Raw genomic sequence first — 20449 nt, forward strand, 5'->3', positions numbered from 1 at the left:
GAGGCGCTCTGAACATTATTTTTAAATAAGAAATTACCATTTATTGTGAGATTTTACATTGATGCAACACCATAAAAAGTGATTCATAAAATCCAACTTCCCATATCTTAGCATTTTTAAGACTTTTTAAGACTGATAAGGATCTGCAGGAACCCTGCTAAAGATACAGTTATTGATGACATCCCAAGTTCAGATGTCGATGTTATGATTTTAGAAGTTAGTAAACTTCTAACTTTTACAACTGAGCGAGCGGGAATAGATGTGTTTACCCGCAGAGTATACAGAGACCCATAGAACAGGTTGGGTCATAACTGCACAGATAAAGCTCTAAGTGCTTTGCTGAATAGAGGTTTGCGTGCAGCCCTCACAAAGGACAATGACAACATGAAAAATGTTAAGTTATTTCACTCTATTTTATAAAAGAAGAGAGCGCCAATATGGTTTCAGTAGGTTTTAAGTTGACAAGTAATATTGGATTGCTGCTTGTCTTACAGTAGCTCTCCCAGTCACAGCAATTTCAGCAGACATGTTGCTGAGACAGCTCTGGCATTGTTTTCTGGGACACAGTGAAATTCTATTTTCAGTTTTACTTGGTGCAGTAATTATCTGCATTGTTGGTGAGAATAAAGAAAATAAAGTGCATGAATATGTGCCGGTCAATTGGATTCTGTCAGTTCAAGCAGAATTGGGTACACAAGCGAGCAGCTTGCCAGCTTGTAATAACGATGGTGTTTGCGTGGAACAATTTCCTCTCTAAAACAGCTCATCAACAGCAGAGAGAGTCTGTCACCCAGGGTACGGAGTGACAAGTCTTCTGCATCTCCGTCTGTTATTAACATGTCTCTTACGACAAGCTCAATTATCTGACACTGCCCGTAATTTCCATTCCTTTTTCTGGCACAATGTAAAGTTCCTCTCCTTCATTTTCAAAGCTGGTCGTTTTGGATCCGGCAAATACTGATATAAGACATGTGTGGGAGGAGGAAGTGAAAACTGAGGGGAAAAACATCTGCAAGTCAGAGCGAAGTTGCTGCAGGCTTGCCGTGCTGAGGCCTTGATCATTCCTGATATTTGTTAAAAATCCTAAATGCTTAATGGTTTTATTACAATAATGTTTGTCGGTTTCTGTTTGAGATTTTTTACTAAGCACAGAACAAAGCAGTTAATTGAAATACATAATGTGTGCGAATTAGAGTCAGCATACAGATTTAATTCACACTTCTTGTATTCTATGTGAAATTGGTGGATGTCAAACAAAATTAAGTGCTTGAAGAGAAAATTAAAAATTGAACATCTATAATACTGTCTCAACTGGGCAAACTCCATCTGCTAATGAAAAGCATGTGATCTGATGGGAACACGCTGAGCACCTACTAAATGGACTCTGTGTGAGAGGTCTCTTCTGAATGTATGCTCACAATGAATACTGAAGTTTTTAACAATGTGACTAATGCTAAAGGGGCAGAGCACTCCAAAATCAAGCACAATTTTTTCTTCTATCTGTAGTGCTATTTATCAGTCTAGAGCAGTGATACTCAACTTATAGCCTGCAGGCCAAATCTTGACCCCAATAGGGTGCAGGGTGCAGGGTGCAGGGTGCAGGGTGCCCCCCCCCCCCCATTCACAATAAAAATAAAGTGATTCACACTGGGAATTGTTTTTGTACTTTTAGTACAAAGAAAGTGCCACTGTGCATAAAACAGCATCAAAATAGAGCTTGTTTATCAAAAAAAGTGCCAGTGGGGGATCCCCCGCAACCCCCGACAGAGGACCTAGGTAAGCCACTAATATCCCCAATTCCTTGAAATGTTCTGAAATCCAAGAAATGTCCTAAAATCCTAGAAATGCTATAAAATCTGAAGGCAGACTTTGCTACAGGTGATATCTCCAACACTCAGCACCTCAGACCAAAACAATCTGTTAAAAAACTATGGATAAGGAAAAATACTTATTTATAAAAACACGTAAGGATTGTTGTAAATGTTAATCAGGCGGCTTCATAATTAGAAAACTTCATGCATTTGACCTTCACAGTTTGGATCCCTGACCTGTATGTAGTGTAGATGCACTCATTTCAATGTATAACAATTTCTGTACTGACGAAAAGGAAAGATGGAAAAACTACAAAATAAGTTGAAGGTGCTTTTGAGTCATTCTAATGAACCATTCAAAGAGCTTCTCTTTAAACAGAACTGCCTAATGATTATTCTCAGATTGTACAATCTTGCAATCATTTTGAATAACTCAACTAAAATAGAGGATGAATGCTATTCAAATGACTGACCTCATCGTCTTCATATTTTGACATGGAGAAAATTTGGGTTAACGCCTTGTACAACCTTTCATCTTCAAGATTTTTTTTCTTTTTGGCAAGCAAGGCTTTCAATCTGAAAAGCTGAAGTCAGAATCATAGCTGGTGACTGGAAACGTTATGTTTTAGTGCGGACCCCAAAGGCCTGTTAGAGGTTACCTTACTGCTTCAAATCTTACAGCCGAACTGCCTCCGCTCCCGTACGGAGGGGATGCATGATAAAAAGTGAAAATGTTCCACCAAAGTGAAATATCGCTGCAAGTGGGAGTGTCTGGGTTGCTGTGGGGGAACGTTAGAGGAAGTGGTAATGATGACAGCTCTAACTCAGTGCAGGTGCAGTAAAGCATGGCAGGTTGGTCAATTGCCCAGAACCCATTACTTCTCCCCAGAGACCAACCTTGTAATGTGCTAGGTAACTTCTGTAAAGGATTGACCCACTGTCAACAGAGAAATCTCTCAGGTTTTGCATAAAGACGCAAGTGCACCTCACAAGGTTACACAGGCGGGTTAAGAGCGCGTTGAATACTGGAGTGTTTGCTAACATATATTGAAATACCGGTTTGCTTTACTATTAAACAAGTGCAACACTTAAATTGTATGGAGAACAATAGAGTACTATAGCTGTCGGCAACATAGGCTCTGTCTGTATTTCATGGTTGGTCTTGTTGGACAGGTTTAACTTTGGCCTGATGTGGGAGGCACTTTGCATTTTGTAAGCAAAAAGCACAATGCAGCCAATGTAAAATTCATGATATTGTTTCTCTCTTTGTGCCTTTACAGGAGCTCTAAACATTTTCTGGAGACGGGAATAGGATGACCTTGGGTGCCAGATACATCTCTGTTCCTGTGTCATCTTCAGACAGCCACTGTTTGACCACTATCTACCAGATGCATTCCATCCGACACTTGTAACAATAGTGTAAATGGGACGAAAATTGAGCTCACCTTAAAGGCGGACTTCAGTCCTCTTGAAGGCTGAAAGCCCTGGATGAGTCCAGTGCCCAGTGGCAGCTCAGAGTCCTTGTTTTGCTCCCTGAGACGTGTGTAATCAGAGAGAAAGTCCAGCACAGATTACAGTCTTCAATCAGTCAGGGAGGAAAATGATATGTACATCATTGTCTCTGCCGCACATCCCAGGCACTGTCAGCCTGCATGCATATTACCTGTGTCAAAGCTGCCAGGGACATGACGAGAGAAACTGAGAGCCATCACGGAGCCGCCACTCAGGGGGGTGTCGAGTCTTCCAGCGCAGCAGCCAGATTCAGTCTCCATGGGGACTCTACTCTGACCTCCAGCGTGTTGTTGACACCATTTAATGTACATTTTCAGATACAAAACGTCTCCTTTCATATCTGAAATCGTTTTCAATGGGCTGAATAACACTGGAGGCCAGCTCTTGTCACCAAAAGAGAATACTGAACACACGCTTGCAGTTTATCCTTGACTTGAAGTTGAAGCCGTTGTTTGACCTTGAGGTGCACAATAAAGACAAAGAGTTATTTCGTACAGTGAGAAAACTATATGACTGCTGTGAGGAATGGCTAAAAATCATCCCTCCTAATCTTCTCATAGATCTCAACATCATCTTATGCAATTGTCTCCTCACTAAAAACACTCACATGCTGCGTGCAAGCACAAAGGACGACATAATGTGGAAAATTTGATGGAGGTGTCTCATTGTTGTCGATTCAATTTTCACAGTCGGATCTGGGGGAAAAAACATACATACAGTAAATGCAAACCAGCAGGGGAGAGAAATTTAACAATAAAGACAGCAAAGATTGATCAAATCTGAATTCCACCCTGCAGAAAAAGAACATAGTCAGACCATAATTTTCCTGAAACAAGAGTGTTTAATTTGAAGCTGTGCATGGGACCTTTGCATAGAAAAGGATGATGGAAGATGATTTGCAGCTGCATTGACACACATACACCACACTTTTACACCCAGTAGACATCTTTAAATTTAAACATCCACCCCGACAGTGTCAATAATTACCAAAAACACATAAAAAAAAATGAATCCACAAGCCTACGACTTGTCTGTGCTTCAGCTTTGCATAATAGCCCCCCTGTCCCTCACCAGGTATGTGTTCACCTTGAGGAGTCCACACCTAAACGCAATGTCAACACAAGCACTTTCTAGCCCGACGATTCTGTTTGTCCTGCTGGGGCTCCAGAGGGAGGTCACCAAATTGTCTCTGGAATGAAAAAAAAAAGGCGCTGACCTTCTGCTAAATTGTCCACACTCAGTAGACAGGGAATATCAGGTTATTGAGTTGATCCATGCTGTGTTTCCCTGCCTGGGGAAAATGATCTGCACTATTGTCTGCCTTCTACAGTTGATCAAGGGCAAGAATGTGTCAGGAATGTAGAAACACGGGACACTTTTTTATGTCATTTTAAATCTGCTAATGTTTTAAGAGAAAAAAAATATCAGTATTCTGCTGTAAACAACATTTTAAGCAGGATGGTGAGTGCTTTTCACTTATGTATACTTGCAGTTCATATCCAAGAGGAAATTAAATAAAGGCTCTAAATTCTGTGTTTCACCGAAGAGACATATTGTAAACAAATGCAGCTGCAGAACCCCAACAATTCTTTGCACTGTACTTTCAAGTTGTTGATTCCTTGAGAAAAGCAAATAATAGTCACTTTGCAAAATTGCAGGCCCATCCTTCAACAACTGGGGGAAACAGTTAAAATTGGGCAGGGATAGGGAAGAAGCAGCCCTCTCGCTGAAGTATTTTGTATATTTGGGACAGTATAATGAAAGAAGTCATTTCTGCCAACAGTTCACATTACCTCCCAATGGTTAAGAACCATAATCCCAATAGCATTTTGAATTCTATCACACATACAGTTGGAAATGTTATTGCATGATTACAGTGTTTCTCTCCCTCTGCATAGTTATTGTATTTATGCATTTTTGCACATGAATTGGAGGAGAAGTTGAGCACCGTGTACAATTGCACCGCTATTCAAACTGAGCTACGAGAACCAAAGCTATTTGCTGCAATAAAAAAAACACAAACAACTCGTAGTGTAAACACTGCTTTTCTATCACAAAAACACAATGCTGAAAGGGCATTATTGAAAAAGCTTTCCTTTTACTCTCCAAAATACGATTTGAGTTGAATTGTGTTTCACTTCTCTTTTGCAAAATTCACTTCATATAATGTTCAACCTTCTGGGGTGACAATGAGGAGCTGAGTGTGTGCAGTAAAGACGTGTTTGCCTCAACAAATAAAAGCAAATAGAAGCTTTACTTTGCTTGCATCAGTTTTTTTTTTTAAATATAATAACCATATACTGATACTACCTCTCCAGATTTACTTATTGGGCTAAAATCTGTACATTTTGCTGCAGGCCAATGCTGACATACATGTTAGTGCATAAAAGAGGAGCTACAACAGTTTGTTGACAAAGCTGGCCTCCAATCCAAGTGGTCAGTTGAAATGACAGTGTGGACAGAGTCACGCTCAGCAGCCAGCCGATCTCTCTCCTTTTCTTTAACCTGCCGAGCTGCCGGGGAGGATCGCCCACTGATGGCAGCTTTTATCTCTAACGGCCAGAAGAACCATGCCTCTTCCTGTTACAATGCTATGGCACTTTGTCAAGCAAGACAAAGTTATCCTGGTTCTGGACAATCACCCTCTTTTTTCTCAATACATTTCCAACTGTGGGTGTGATTTGCATTATAGAAGCTGAAGGCAGACTATACACAACCTCTGGTGGTAAACAAAATTTGAGCAAAGAGTGTAACACCCCCCTGCCCTGTTACACACACACACACACAAAAATTGCAGAAATATTACTGAATCTCAGACCTAACAAAAATTTCAAGACACTCACGTTTTTCATTTGTGTCAACTGGAAAAACCACGATTCTCGACGTAGATTGTCCCAGAGGTCTGTGTATCATAGATTCATTCCTGCAGGGGAGCAAAGATTATTACAATATTCAGATTACCGAGCAGGGGAAATTAATTGGACTAATTAACATACAAGTAAATGATGATACCGTTAACACATTTCATTAACTCAAACTGTCATTCTATGTTCCTGGTGCACTTGGTATTGCATTACAATGAATTGGATTCATTAAATTATGCAAATGAAAGGAACGACAAAACGGACGAGTCCTTTTTAACATTATAGACCACATTTTCTGACTCGTTTTCTGCAAATTGACTAAGATTCAAAAAGCATGTGCTTTTCACTCTGATTTACCAGATAAAGCTTTTCATAGAATACCATTTCAATTATGTTCACAGGCACTAAAACCAGGTAGGCTATAATACATTTTTAAATCCCTTATGCCGCCGTCTTGAGCCTAATATTAAAGAAAAAATAGCAACAGTACCTAATTAGTAAAATGTCCTATTTAGTGTGAGAGGCACAGAAAGTGATGCAGCATGCGTGTGCTGCTCTGGGAAGGTAAAATCAGGTTAATATATCAAAATATTTAGAAATAGTTGGCAAATTATAGCAACAGGAGTCTGTGTGCCCACTTTAAAGGCAGAAACAAAACAGTTATTTAAATGGCTGTCTTGATAATTCACTGAAATATACATGAATCTAGGTCATAAAACTAGAAGCCGTTACATCTCTGTTACATGTCTGTTTTCAAAGTCATGAGACAGTACTTTGTTCTCCAGCAGCAGAATATGTTCCTGACATTTCTGTGTGACATTAACTTGTGGTTAATTGAGGGTTCACACCTCCTGTTGGCCTCTGTGACTTATGTCTTTATCTTAGCAGCGCTACATGGGGAAGGTCAAGGGGTCAAACATACCTCTCGTCCTGCTCCCTTGGCAGTAGTGACATCTACTGGACTACCAACCCAGAGTGTGCGCCGTGGGGGAAGGATAAAGCTCCTGGCTGGAAGACATGACTTCGAAAAGACAAGAAACAATAGATTTCACGTGTTTTGAAAAACCTGTCTTGGTCATTTTAGTACGAAATATCAGGCCCTAAGAAAGCACACATTGTACAATCTCCAAACATGAAAGCAAAAAAATGAAAGGAAATTTAAGTGTAACAGAAAGGTTTATATTGATGTTATATTGACATATTTATACAGAAGATTTATGAATGAGGACAAACCTTCAGTGCTTAGTACATAACAGAAGATGCTGTCTGAATGGGGGTAAAGAATAATCTCCTGAAGAGGACAACACGTCCATGTGGGCAGAATGATCACATCACATAATTTTCATTATGTGTCACAAAAAGAAAAAAAATCGAATCAAATATGCCACCAAAATTCACTGTTCAGTGTGTATTCAATTTAACAATTCAACAGCTGGGGGAGGGGATAAAATAAAAAATATAAAATGGAACAGGGAAATGCAACATACAGTTAAAGAAAAAGTATCAACACAAAGACAGAAACATTTTACATTTACTGACAATGAATATAAAGGACAGTCTCTTGGGAAGTATACAAAACATTTTTTATACAAAAGGATTAACAACAACATGAACGTGATGAGAATAGTGCTGTTAAAAAGAGTACCGCTTTCAGTAATTTTTCTGTGATGGAGCAAGATACTGGCAAGAATTCTTCAAAGCTGTTTCTATAACATGAACAGGGGTCGTCCTTAAAAGTAAGAACTGGACATGGTAGAAATCATCAAGCATTGGTGACATGGTGACAGCTTAATTCACCTCAGATTTTGGTCCATCATCGAATAACATTTCTTCACAACATCCCCGCCATGGCCCGAGAAGCTACAGGGGTGATTTACTCTAATTATATCACACAGTCACAAGTCACCCTGAGTTTGTAGTCAAATTTGGCAATTACCTCCAAAAAAATGGCTTTTCTTCTTCATATTACAATGCATCGTTTTTGAAGTCCTCCAAAAAGGTTTTTACAAAAACACATTTAAATCACATATAATGGAGCCATTTGAAATATGTTGGACTTTTAATATCACAAATGCATTGTCTATGTAAAGCCCAAATATAAATAGCTGTTCAGTCAAAATATTTCATAAGCAAATAATGTGTATCATATCAACAGTATATGTTCAAGAGGAATTACAATACAAAATTCTGATTGTTTTGATTTCACCTGCAAAATGTAGCAGGTGTGAGCAAAGTTTTTCAAAAACTGAAGGAAGGAGGGCTCACTTATTTGCAAGCAGACCGACTGTAAGGACACTGAAAAAAGAATGCATAATATATATATTAAAAAAAAACATGAATAATTTTGCATGGACGTTGCAATACCATTACTTCAGCCAGATAAAATTAGCTCTGTTGTGAGATTTAGTCTTTGCTTTAAGGATGGGACAAACTTAGCTTAACAAGGACATCATAATATACCATCCAAACAAAAAGGCAAAGAGAAAATTGCTCAACTTACCATTTTTTTGTGTGAAAAACACCTTAACAAAAAGAAAAAAGAAAAAAAAGAGACGATTCCAAACGAAATGGCATTCTACATTTCCAACAACACAATATTGTACAAAATAAGGCATTTCCTTGTGTATTTACTGCAATGTCTTTTTCCACCTTTATCTTCTTTTAGTCTCCACTACTAGTTCAGTAAAAACTGAGTATGGAAATGGACTGACTATTTCTGTGTTAAAATATATATATTTATATATATATATTTATAATTTTAGTTTTTCTTCAAAACTTGGATAAAAATGCAGGTAGGAGTATACAGTATGGGAGAGGTTGTAGAAGTTCATAAGTGGAGTGTAAATCACTCCATGACTTCGCTGGCCGCGACTGTGGTGACGAGCTGGAGAGGGATCTCTGCGTTGGCCAGGATGTCCTGGGCGTTGCTGGAACCCTGCTGGATGTTGGTGAGGATGAGGGTGGTCCCGCCTGCCGTGGTGATGATACTGTCTGAGGACCCCGCAGATTCCATTGAGGCCACCACAGCGCTGCCAGAGTTCACGCCTTTTTTGTTCTGATGAGTTTTAATGTGCTTCGCCAGGTGGTCGCTCCGCATGAAGCGCTTGGAACATTCTGGGCAGACAAACTTCTTCTCTCCTGCCAGACAGAAAATATAGTTTGAAAGATAAAGAGTTTGATCCTGAATACATTTGGTCAAATGCGCCAACTATCTGGAGGGTATGTTTCGAAGGTGAGGAGAAGAGTTTAAGGAAGTGGCAAAACAAGTTCAATTTGTTTCATGAATAAAATAAACGGCAGAAATGTCACCGGTGTCTAAATTCCTATTTAGCAGATTTTATTTTATTGTTATAAGTTGCTCAAACCATCCTGTCACTGAGAAATGTGACAAATAAACTGACGACAAATTCTAAGTATATGACTGAAAAATTTACTGTGTCCACAAACTCTTAAAGGGACAGTGCACCCCAAAATGAAAAAAATCATATCATGCCTCTTACCTGCAGTGCCATTTATCGATCTTGATTATTTTGTAGTGAGCTGCCGAGTGTTGGAAACGTCGGACGTAGAGATGTCTGCCTTCTCTCCAGTATAATGAAACTGGATGGCACTTGACTTGCACTCAAAGACCCCAAAAAATAAATTTGAGGAACTCAACAGCAATGCCTCTTTCCAAAAATCGTGACCAGGTTACTCAAGAAAATCCACAAACCTTGTTGTGAGCAGGTTCATGTAGGAACTAGGGCTGGGCGATATGGTTTGATAATAATGTCGCAATAATTTTTGGCTATATCGCGATACAATACATATCTCAATATTTTGAAATCTCCTCTAAACTACCGTAGACTAATAAAATACAAAACTATTAAATGAACTAAGGATAGTTTATCTCTAGTTCAAATATTAATAACATATTAATAATATATATTAATAACATTGTTACTGTGGTGCTCCATGGTTGCAAAACGCAACAAAAAAGTAGCAGTCTGGAGCCCTGCAGATGTAAATACAAATGTATGAGTCTATCTTTATATGTGTGTGCCTGTGAGAGGGAGAGAGCTGAAACATCTAAGCCAGTCTGATGCTAGAAGCTTAAAAAAAGTGAGAATTTACACTTGATGTTGGCAATATAGTCGTTTCATACGTCCCATGTGGACCAAGCCTCGATACATCAAATATAATCAATATATATTGCCCATTTCTAGTAGGAATTATTCTGTTTTTTCTGAAGTGCACCTGCCAAAGTCACTGTGCAGAAGGAAGCGTGCATTTACTGCTAGCTTACCTCGCACCACTGAGCTAGCTAATGCTAAAGCCTAGCTAAGGAGGATGCCGTAATATTTACATCTTGCTCTGTCAAGAGCACGAGTGTCGTCCATGAGTAGATGCAGTTATAGTGGCAGTTATACATATATTCAAGTTGAATTTTAATAACGAATCAACTGAGTCAATATTTGAGTTGGATCAAATCATGCTTTGTGTATCTTTTGTTAAAAAATGCTGTGTGTAAGATGAATTATAAAACTGTCTCTGGAAGGACCGGAACATATAAATTCCCTTGTGTGAGGTGTTCCCCTCCCCCTTTTCCCCGAGAGCTGAGCTCCTTACCTGCAAGGTAATGGAGGCTGAGTAGTGAAATCGCAGCTGAAGATAAATTGTGAAGATAAAACATGAACGGTGAAGACGCTCGACACCATTCTGTTCTCCTCTTTAAGTTAAAGCAGCCAACAAGGTACAGAGTTATATTTTGTTTGTCGAGCTTATTATTTACTCTAATGAGATGCCGACATTTGTTAGGAATTTTCTGTGAGAGTTTGGAATTAATTGTTTTATATTTTGATCTTATGTGTGTCTGTAGTTCTCACGGCATGATTGATGACATGTAACCACATGACTTCATCACATACATGGGGAGAAATGTATTGTTTTCGACCACCAAGCTTGTAGTTCACCTCCCGTTTCCCAATCCTTCTCCGGTATGTTACATTCTATATTAGTGATTTGTTCAAAACAATGCTCTCACAGAATATTTATTGATAAACTGTTATTATATACATAGATAATAAAGCAATATTAATTCTGTTCTTTATTTTCTTTTCTTCATTTTTCTCTCTAAAAAAATCTAAAAAGTACCGATAAGAGTGCCGTTAGAGTGCCAGTGTATTGCACTTTTTTTTTTTTACCTTACTTTCTTTTTTGGTTTGTTTTGTTTTTGCTCATTTTTATTCATTTTCAAATTATTTTCTTGTATTTTTTACAATGTTTTGCTGATTTTTGGGTTAGTGTTTAGATTGAAAGCAGAATCACACGATGAAAATTAAACCAAAAAGCGGAGCTCTCTACGAGCATCTCTTGTCACGTTTGTTTGGTTTTTTTTTTGTTTTACACTCCGATATCAACAGATCCTGCAAATTAGACTGCAGAACAAACTGTTTAAACCCCATTTTGAACCGGAAAATTATCACCAAGTCTGTGAAATCTGGATGTGTTTTTCACCATGGCCTTCAATCCTAACCTGACATTTTACATGTAAATCCAGAAGGGGACAAACACTGTTATTTTTTACATGACTCACACTTTGCAGGGCACAAATTAACACATTTTACTGATGTTTCCCTGATGTGTAAACACTGAGAGAGCAAAAAAAGGGCACCTGTGTGTGTTCTCCTGTGTCTCTGCAGCTCGTCACTGCGTGTAAACCTCTTCCCGCAGAACATCCAGCTGCAAACAAAAGGTCGCTCTCCTGAATGCCAGCGCAGGTGTGCTCGCAGGTGCGATGTCTTTCCGTATACTTTCCCACAGCCAGCAATGTGGCAGATGTGCTGCTTCTTCTTCCCCGTGCTGGATCCTCTGAGAAACAGAGGTATGAGTAGTTAGAGCTCTGATATGTATACTTCCTACGCAGAACTGTGCAGAAGATGAAGGCTCACTCACCTCCCACCTGACTCTTTACAGTTGGGGCAAGTACACGCCACTCTGCGCAGCCTCTTGCCCTCCTGACCCAACTGATCCTCCTCATCCACCAGCCTGACGCGAAGGTGGGACAGATCGCTCGTGTTCAGGGTAGAGTCGGTGCTCAGCTGCCAGTCTCCAGAGTCTGGCTCTTCTTTTATCCGAATGTCTGGAATTAATGTGTACGTTAATATCAAGCTCTGGTAAATGTATCAAAAAGCCTGCACAGTGAGAGTTGCTTTATTACTGTGCGTGACTGACAGCATGGCAGCAAATTTCACAAGCTAAACTCCATTTTAAGCACAGTGATAAAATAATTAGTTGATTGACGGAAAATGTATCAATGACAATTTTGATAATAAATTAAACACACCCTGTGGACTTTTTAGCCCACATGAGTGTCAGGAAATTGATGGAAGGACTTTGCTACAATCAGGAACTTCATCACAATGTTTTGATAGCTATAATTACATAGAAATTCAGCAGAAAGTGGCTTTAAGGATACACACAATGTATTTTGGTAAGATGCTAAATATAAACTATGTTTACAATGAAAACTTTAACTGTTTAGATACAGAATCATCTAAAATATGCTTTGCTGCACAACGGTTCTAAAATTTTAGTGCTTTGTTGATTTTCTCTGTTTTATGTAATGATACAATTTTATTTTTAAACTATCGACCATTTTCCCAGCACACATTTTGACTTGTCATAGCTGGAAAAGCACAGGTGTTAAGCTGTGTTCACATGAACCACAGTTCACCTGGGTGAGGTCGGCATAAAATACCAGCAACAGTAACAGCAGACACTGAGAGACTGCTGTCCAAAGTTAATAAATAAGTGAATTAAGTAAGTTAATTCAACTAGAATTTAGCTGAATATTAATCTGAGCCTGCAGTAACATGTACATGTATGAACATACCCTTTTATGATGCACACAATACTAAGCTATTTAAATAATCATTGGCAGATCCATATATTTATACACTCCAAAAACATCTCTGCGTCATCTAAGCCCAGTACTGCCTCTTAAAGACGGGAAATTTGGCCGGTGATTAACACTATTACAAAAAATTAAAATGTTAATTAGGGACCTTAATCGTATCACAATTAACAATGACAACACTAATTTTCAAAAATATTTCAAATTTTGAAAAAACATCTCATTCTCATTCAGTTCGCAATATGCTATTTATTGCTAGAACTGTTGCAACTTATTACCTTTTTTCTACTGCAAATTATGTCCAAAAAAGGACAACTGTCAACATTGCTTTTATAAGTTTTATCTGAAGATAAAAGTTTTCAGTCTGTTAATTTCACTTCGGTAATTTCTTTTTGCAACAAAATGTAACAAGTAAACTGAAAAAGCAATTTATTTTAATATTCTAGCAGTTTAATCTGTATTTGCAATTATAATAATTTTTACAATAAAAGAAGGACACTTAATGTCCACACACATCGTGTTTCTCTATTTTTCCCATGCTGTCAAAAAGCTTTATTACGTCTGCAAACTGTTTGACTCTGTGTGAACGCAGCATTACCGTTCTTTTCAATTGTCCTGGTGAACCATGACATGGTGACAGTGAGCCAGCATGCACATTACCAGGACTGTGAAACTGAAACAGCTGAATGGAATCCGACCATCATTAATTTCCTGATTTACAATTGTGCTACAACTTTACAACTTTTCCTGCTGTGACATGTCAAAATGTCTTTAGTAAAAAAAAAAAAAAGGTCTATTGAATGATTTAGTGAAAATAGTTTGATTGTTTAACAATTTAAAAAATGATTGTCGGTTACATTCCTACAGCAGTGCAGATGATTTTACACAGACAGCTCCTTGGACTGTCTGCTTTGAGCACACAAACAAACATACATGCACCTTTATTGTGTTATTGTAACAAATGCAGTGATTAAGTACAGAATGGCATTTTAGAGTAATTTGCTGAAGATGGGCCCTTTTGAAAGATGTCAAAGTTGGATATTTAAAAATAAACACAACAAATTAAAGATGACGTATGTGAGTACATTATCAATGTAAAGAGCTACAGTACCTCCAGGGTTGTCTGTGTCTCCTTCTTGTTGGGCCATGGTGTTGACCGTTACTGTCTGCAGGTTGGGGATCTGTCCCGTGCTGATGCTGACTGGATTGGAACCTAGTGACAGGGTCTGGACTGGAGCCAGGGTTATCTGCTGGGGCGGTGTTGTGGGCAGCTGGAGGTTCTGCAGATTCTGCACCCCCTGCACCTGGAAGGTCTGCCACTGTATCTGACCCGACGGTGTGACCGTCTGAGCTTGGATGATGAAGGTTCCCGGATTGATCAGCTGCACATTCTGCAGGTTCTGTCCGCCTGTCGCCATGGACTGGACTACCTGACCGTTGGTGGTCTGAATAGGGACCTGCTGCAGCTGGATGATGGGCTGAGCGGAGGACACCTGGACGCTCTGCTCCTGATTCTGTTGGATAAAGCCCTCCTGGAGACCAGAACTCGAGTCGGCTTGCTCCGTAGCCACTGATGACAGTGAAGTGTCTTGTGTCAGCAGACCTGATTCGCTCGCTGGAATGTGTAGCTGAGAGGAAGACGTTGGCACATATATCTCATGATTTGCATTTGAGTCATTTACTGGTAGTGTCTGTGAGAGGTGATTATCTGTCTTCGCCAGACTCTCTGAGCCATCCACGGGCTGACTCGTCATAATTAGCTGGCCATCAGCAGTGACCCCTGTTGCTATAGTCTGAGCACCAGAGAGGCCGAGGGAGTCCAAGTCCACACTGTTAATAGGAACAAAAGTAATGTTCCCAGGCAAACCCACAGGCACATTAGTAACAACCTGACCCTGGTTGTTGAAGGTGGAGCTGCCAAGAGAAACCCCCTGGAGCTGCTGGACATTACCAGTCTGTGATATGAGGTTCTGGTTGTTATTAAGGATGTTTGCAGCTGATGTTACAGTGAGACTCTGGCTACCATCAGGCAAGATCTGAATCTGCCCCGTGGCATCCTGAGTCAGAGTCGCTCCCTCCACACCGGAAGTGGAGAAGCTCAGCTGTCCATCTGCTGTCTGAATCTGAGGAATTACTTGGTAGTGAATGTTAGGCACTGAATTGGCAGAGGAGGCGTCCGTTCCTGACGTCACAAAGATTGGCTGACTCTGTAAGTTCTGGATAGGAAGAACATACTGCCCGTTTGATGTTAGTATTCCTTGACTTTGGATCTGTATCAATCCAGATTCATCCTTTGCTGCTGCTGTTGTTGGGGTTAACACCTCCCATTTATCAGTCCCAGTGAGCTGCGTAGATGGATCTGAGGTCTGAGAAAAGAAATGATCGACATTACAAAAAAGACAGGCACCTGCTGTTAATCATCTTGAGCAATGTAAAGCACAAAAGTCTGATGTTAACCTGCTTTTTAAAATAGACAGGAAAATAATTTTGTAGACTTACACAGCCCAACATTTTGATGAAAAAAAAATGGTGCCAGCACTTCACACAATCAGCCTTGGGAACATGAGTGGGCAGTGGGCAAAATGAGCAAAAATCTATTGAGTCAGTATAAGTTAAGTGGGCAAGAAACTTAAGTTTTGTTTCATATGTATGTTACTGTTCTTAATAAAAGGTTATCTATGGCTCTGTTCGCACCTGCAGCTGATTTATAATGAACCACGACAAATCCAAAGATATCTGTGACAATGTCAGTGGTCCGTCTTCCTGCAATATAAGTGTTATACTACCCGTGAAGGAGGCCAATTGCAACGCCTGCAACACCTAATTGTGCTTCAAGGCTTTATTTATGGTGGTCAGTGCTTGGTCAGTGCTATATTTTCAGGTGGCCTCCATGCAGATGTCCACAGGATTCTTACTGAACAAAATTAACCTGAGCAAATGGGCAAACACAACTGAGTTTTTTGTGTCAGCTGTATCAAACTAGTGCTGTGCCAACACAGCCAGACAGAAACCTCACAGTACAATCTGCCTTGTGTTGCTATCACAGCTGTAATGAAGTGTCAATTTACTATAAACTTGGGCAGCTGCTTTAAAGTGAAAAAATGTAAGTGGTGCTCCTGGCTTCATGTCTTTAGTCAAGATTGGTAAATTAAAGTAATTTAGACAAAATATGGTAGACTTTGTCTTACAAAAAAAAATGAAACCAAAGTTTGCAAGCAAACAGAATACATTAAAGTATTTTTTTTCTCCCAGCAGAGCCTAAATGTCATCTAAGCCCATACTGCAATCTCAAGCAACAACACATATTATACACACCATTAATACCACTGAAATACAGTTTTACGAATTACAAATAATTAAGCCATTACAACATATTGGCAAACATATTTTATGTTATGTCACGTTTAATTTTTCAACCCAATAATGGTCTGAGGAACATCTTTGGATAACAAGACCTTTAGAAATCGTACTTCAGCCAGCTCTTTGAGGGTTGGAAGTTAACTTTTTTGTCCACCTGCCATTGTGGCTGCTCAATACCAAAATCTACCAGCCACTCAATACATTACCATTGTTTTTTTGGCTGGTGAGTGAAGCAAATCTAGCAGCCACTTACATATTTTACCAGCATGGCTGGTGGCTTGTACTAATTTCCAACCCTGGCACCAACTGACCCTGTGCATTTACTAATAAAGAATTTAATGAATGAGCACAAACATAAATCTATGAACAGAAACAGTCAAACTACATCTTGATCTACAATAAGCAATTCAAGAGCTTAATTTTCCCTGACACACTTGTGGTTGATGTTGCTGTTTAATCAGAGCATGTTACAGATTAAGCTTGAAGCAAAAGAAGTTGCCAGCTGAATAAACTACATCGAACATGGAAAGTCTTTTTCCACTGTACTTCCATTAATTGTAATTGAATTCAATATGTTATATATAGAGTGCCCCAGGGATGATGTTTTTCTGTATGCCGATGCAGGAGTTGGCATCACCCTGGTTCCCTCGTCAAAAAACGTATGGGATTTTCCCATTGGATTTTTGATAATAGCAGAGAATATACAAATGTTTATGATACTTTCACGATTTGTTCAGCAAGATGATCTTCACAAATGAATACCACTTTTAGGATTTTGGAGGTCTAAATGACATTGCCACAGATAAAAAGCTAATGTTAGGCTATAAACAAACTACACTCTGGTTGCACAACTTAACATTGCCATCACAACAAGGCTGCAAAGCCATATTATGCACAGCGTGGTGTGAAGAGGTTTTATAGTTTCATTCAGCCACTTAGCAACTGTATTTCTTAAGACACATAAAAGTTTCAGTGTTGACAGTGGGGTATTTACTGATATATTTTATGTCGTAGAACAAAACGTGAAAGTCTCTTAAGCTCTTGTTATCTCACGCTTCTAACCAAAACCCATTAAAAAAACGTACTGACTTTGAGAAGTGCAAACCGTAGTTGCTGAAATGCCATTTCATTTCCAGGTTTTAAGGAATCATTCCCGGGGCACTCTATCGGGGCCACTGGATTCAGCCCTGGTGAATGTAGTCACATGGCCAGGAGGATATGGATGTAATTACTGAGTCTGTTTCAGTAATTAAAACTGCAAAAAGCTAAAGAAATTCTATGCCCTCCTGTTTTTATGTCAAAATGCAGTGGCTATTATTCCACAAAAGCAAGTGCAAGCTTAGCTACACTCCCACCACCAATTCTGCTCAGCTGTGAGTGAAGGCTTCACTTCTCCCGAAGCTGTGTCGAATCTAGCAGAGGTGCTGACTTACCACATCAGCAGCAGCAGCACCTCTGTCCACCTCTGACGACGGCGACCCAACCTTAGTGCAGGTGGTTGCTAGCAGGTCGAGGGGTGATGGCTGAGTGTCCTTCCCACAACGGGCAAATTTAAAAGGAAGAGAGTGGGTGGCCATTAGTCTGGGGCCATAGAAACTATGACGTATTGCCAAAGAGCAAAATTTTAAGTTAGGAGGTTAAAGAAGTATTTCAGCAATATAAAGAAGGCCCTCATGGTGCTACATGACGAAAGAAAACAGAGAAAAAGTGTGCTTTTGCTCAAGAGGTACAAAACCTACAACGACCAGAATGCTTTGCGCCTGCTGGTGGGTGGCATAAAGTGGATTTGTCCATGTGAAACATTGCTGCCTGACTGGATCTCATATTACAGTTAAACGGAAAAGCAAAAGCATGTTTCTGAAAACATTTTCAGGTGAAAAAAATATGCACTGCAGTAACATAGTCTTGGTTTATATTTCATCAGTGCTGCCTATTTTTCGTGTATTATGTGTCCAAGTTTGAGAGACAGCGAAAGTCTCTCGATCAACTGTATACTGTTTGAGATAGCAGCTGGCAGTGGGCAATAGGGAAATGCAGAAATATTGCCTGTAGCCAGGCTTGGAAGCAAATTTTACATAGTGGCAAAAAATGGTATTAAAACTTCTGTGTCCCTCACATGATGCTATGGGGCCCAAACAGACTATTTCCCACTGACGTCAGATGTTACCTGCTCTGGCACACTAGGCCACCGTAAGTTGCTAGTGTGCATGCTCTATGGGCCATGATGCAGAAGATCTAGGTACTTTCATACCGTGGAAATAGAGCGTGTTTTGCTGCATATCACAGCGCACCTCTCATAGGAATGAACGAGCCCCGCGTCCATGCTATTTCCAGGTTGTCCTAATAGATCCATGGTAGTTCGAGCAACAGCCCAAAGAGCCAGCAAAACTCCTCCAAACAGCTTAATTTACATCATTTGGAGGAGTTTCGCTGTGGGGAGAGGAGGGATATCCAGGCACTAGTTAGATTATTAGGATTACTGCACACATGTGAATATGTCTATTGTATGTATGTAGGTATGTATATACACAATGTCATTATTTTCTTTCTTTTTATTGCCCAGTTATTTAATTTTATGTACATATACATATATACATTTCTCTTTGTTTTTCTATTCGCTTTTTGTCCTTTTACCATTTGCACAGTGGGCATGAAGAGAAATGCAATCTCAATTCCTGTATGCCTAAGAAACATGTCAGAACTGACAATAAAGATGACTGACCTTTGACTTTTAGATGGAGAAGAGTCTACAACAGGTTATCTACACATACTATTCACATTGTTTTGACACAAAGCTGGTTGAAAATCGGCGAAATATCCCTTTACAGGACGTGCATGTCCAGTGTTGAACCCCCCAGGTAGTACCTACGGTAGCACCCCGGTCATGTTTAGGTCTCAGTCTGTCACCTCAATCCTGGCTAAAGAGGCGGGATCTGTAACCTGCCTCTGAGGAAGTGTTGCCTGAGAGGTTCAATGAGGGCACAATAACCCCTTCCAAGTTTGAAATGTGTGAACTTCGGTGAGCACCACTCTGGAAACGCAGCAACGACGTATAATGAGAGTCATAATCCCGAGAGGGAAACCTCACCTGATTGCTCCTGCCTTGCTCCTGCAGCAGAAAGTCGCTTTGACTGCTGTCCACGTCCAAGGCAGCCATATCTTCTGGCTTCATCGGCTGTTCTGGGGCTGTGTAGTAAAAAGCATAAAGCTAAGTGTGGGAACAGCCGAAGCTAACATTAGCTAAACAAGCCTGCTCTCAACTAAGGGGCTAGCTAATATATGTAACGCCAGAGCTAACTATAAAATTACAACCACCGCTGCCAACTACATCAAACTCAATTAAGAAAACACAGACGTAACAATACCTAGTTTAACGAGCTCACAGTGTCCTAAACAAGGTAACAGCTAAGCTAACGAGCGCAGCGTTAGCTACCGCTGCTAGCTTAGCCGGCGCTGATTAGCAATATCAGCAACAAGCATCCCTGCTAGCCTGCTAGCGAGCTAATTTAGCCAGAGGATGGTAGCTTGTTAGCTTACGTGGGTGAAGAGTAAATATAAAATATCACATACCAGTCATTACGCGACTTGTCGTGAAACGGAGAGTCGTGATAGTCACAAGCCACCGGACATGATCATCACATTAAATTGATTGTATACGCCTAGAAAGAGGTGATAACTGTCAGGATTTTTTTCTATTTTGATTGACGGGCGGTAGGTAACACAAAGGGTGGGGCCTCCAGTGTTGACTGGGACTGTTTGCGTCACATACAGGAAATTCCGCCCTCCTTCACACACGTGATTGGTTGTTCGTTTTGCACATCGCGTTATTATTTATCAATCGGCGTGTCAATCATCCTTTGTTGGATTCTTTTCCTGTTTTTTATGCATCTTCAGTTTTATGGTGTTGACGGCAGAGAGAATTGTAGTTACATTGTTTACGGTCAGTTACATTGCAGTGAATCAAATGTTTTCAGCGACACAGCTGTTTATTTAAACTAGCTTTGTAA

The 20449-nt window shown here is 39.9% G+C and overlaps 1 protein-coding gene across 3 annotated transcripts; it reads right to left on the reverse strand.

Moving 5' to 3' along the window:
* Positions 1-7344: 7344 nt before the first annotated feature.
* Positions 7345-20194, reverse strand: sp3a (sp3a transcription factor). 3 transcript variants are annotated; one of them, XM_042494480.2, is made up of 7 exons: positions 20013-20194; positions 19531-19628; positions 17876-17965; positions 14194-15448; positions 12122-12308; positions 11841-12037; positions 7345-9325 (listed from the first exon to the last, which is right to left on the reverse strand). In XM_042494480.2, exons 1-7 carry the CDS (start codon positions 20017-20019, stop codon positions 9033-9035), a joined length of 2127 nt encoding a protein of 708 aa, XP_042350414.1. In that variant the 5' UTR covers positions 20020-20194; the 3' UTR covers positions 7345-9032. The 3 variants fall into 3 exon arrangements, with proteins under 3 accessions (XP_042350414.1, XP_042350413.1, XP_042350416.1); XM_042494479.2 differs by having other exon boundaries at positions 17876-17974; XM_042494482.2 differs by lacking the exon at positions 17876-17965.
* Between the last annotated feature and the right edge of the window lie 255 nt (positions 20195-20449).

The sequence above is a fragment of the Plectropomus leopardus genome, chromosome 10 (assembly GCF_026936395.1).
Source record: "Plectropomus leopardus strain MGB_pleo_1.0 chromosome 10, ASM2693639v1, whole genome shotgun sequence".
In the NCBI taxonomy this organism is placed as follows: Eukaryota; Metazoa; Chordata; class Actinopteri; order Perciformes; family Serranidae; genus Plectropomus; species Plectropomus leopardus.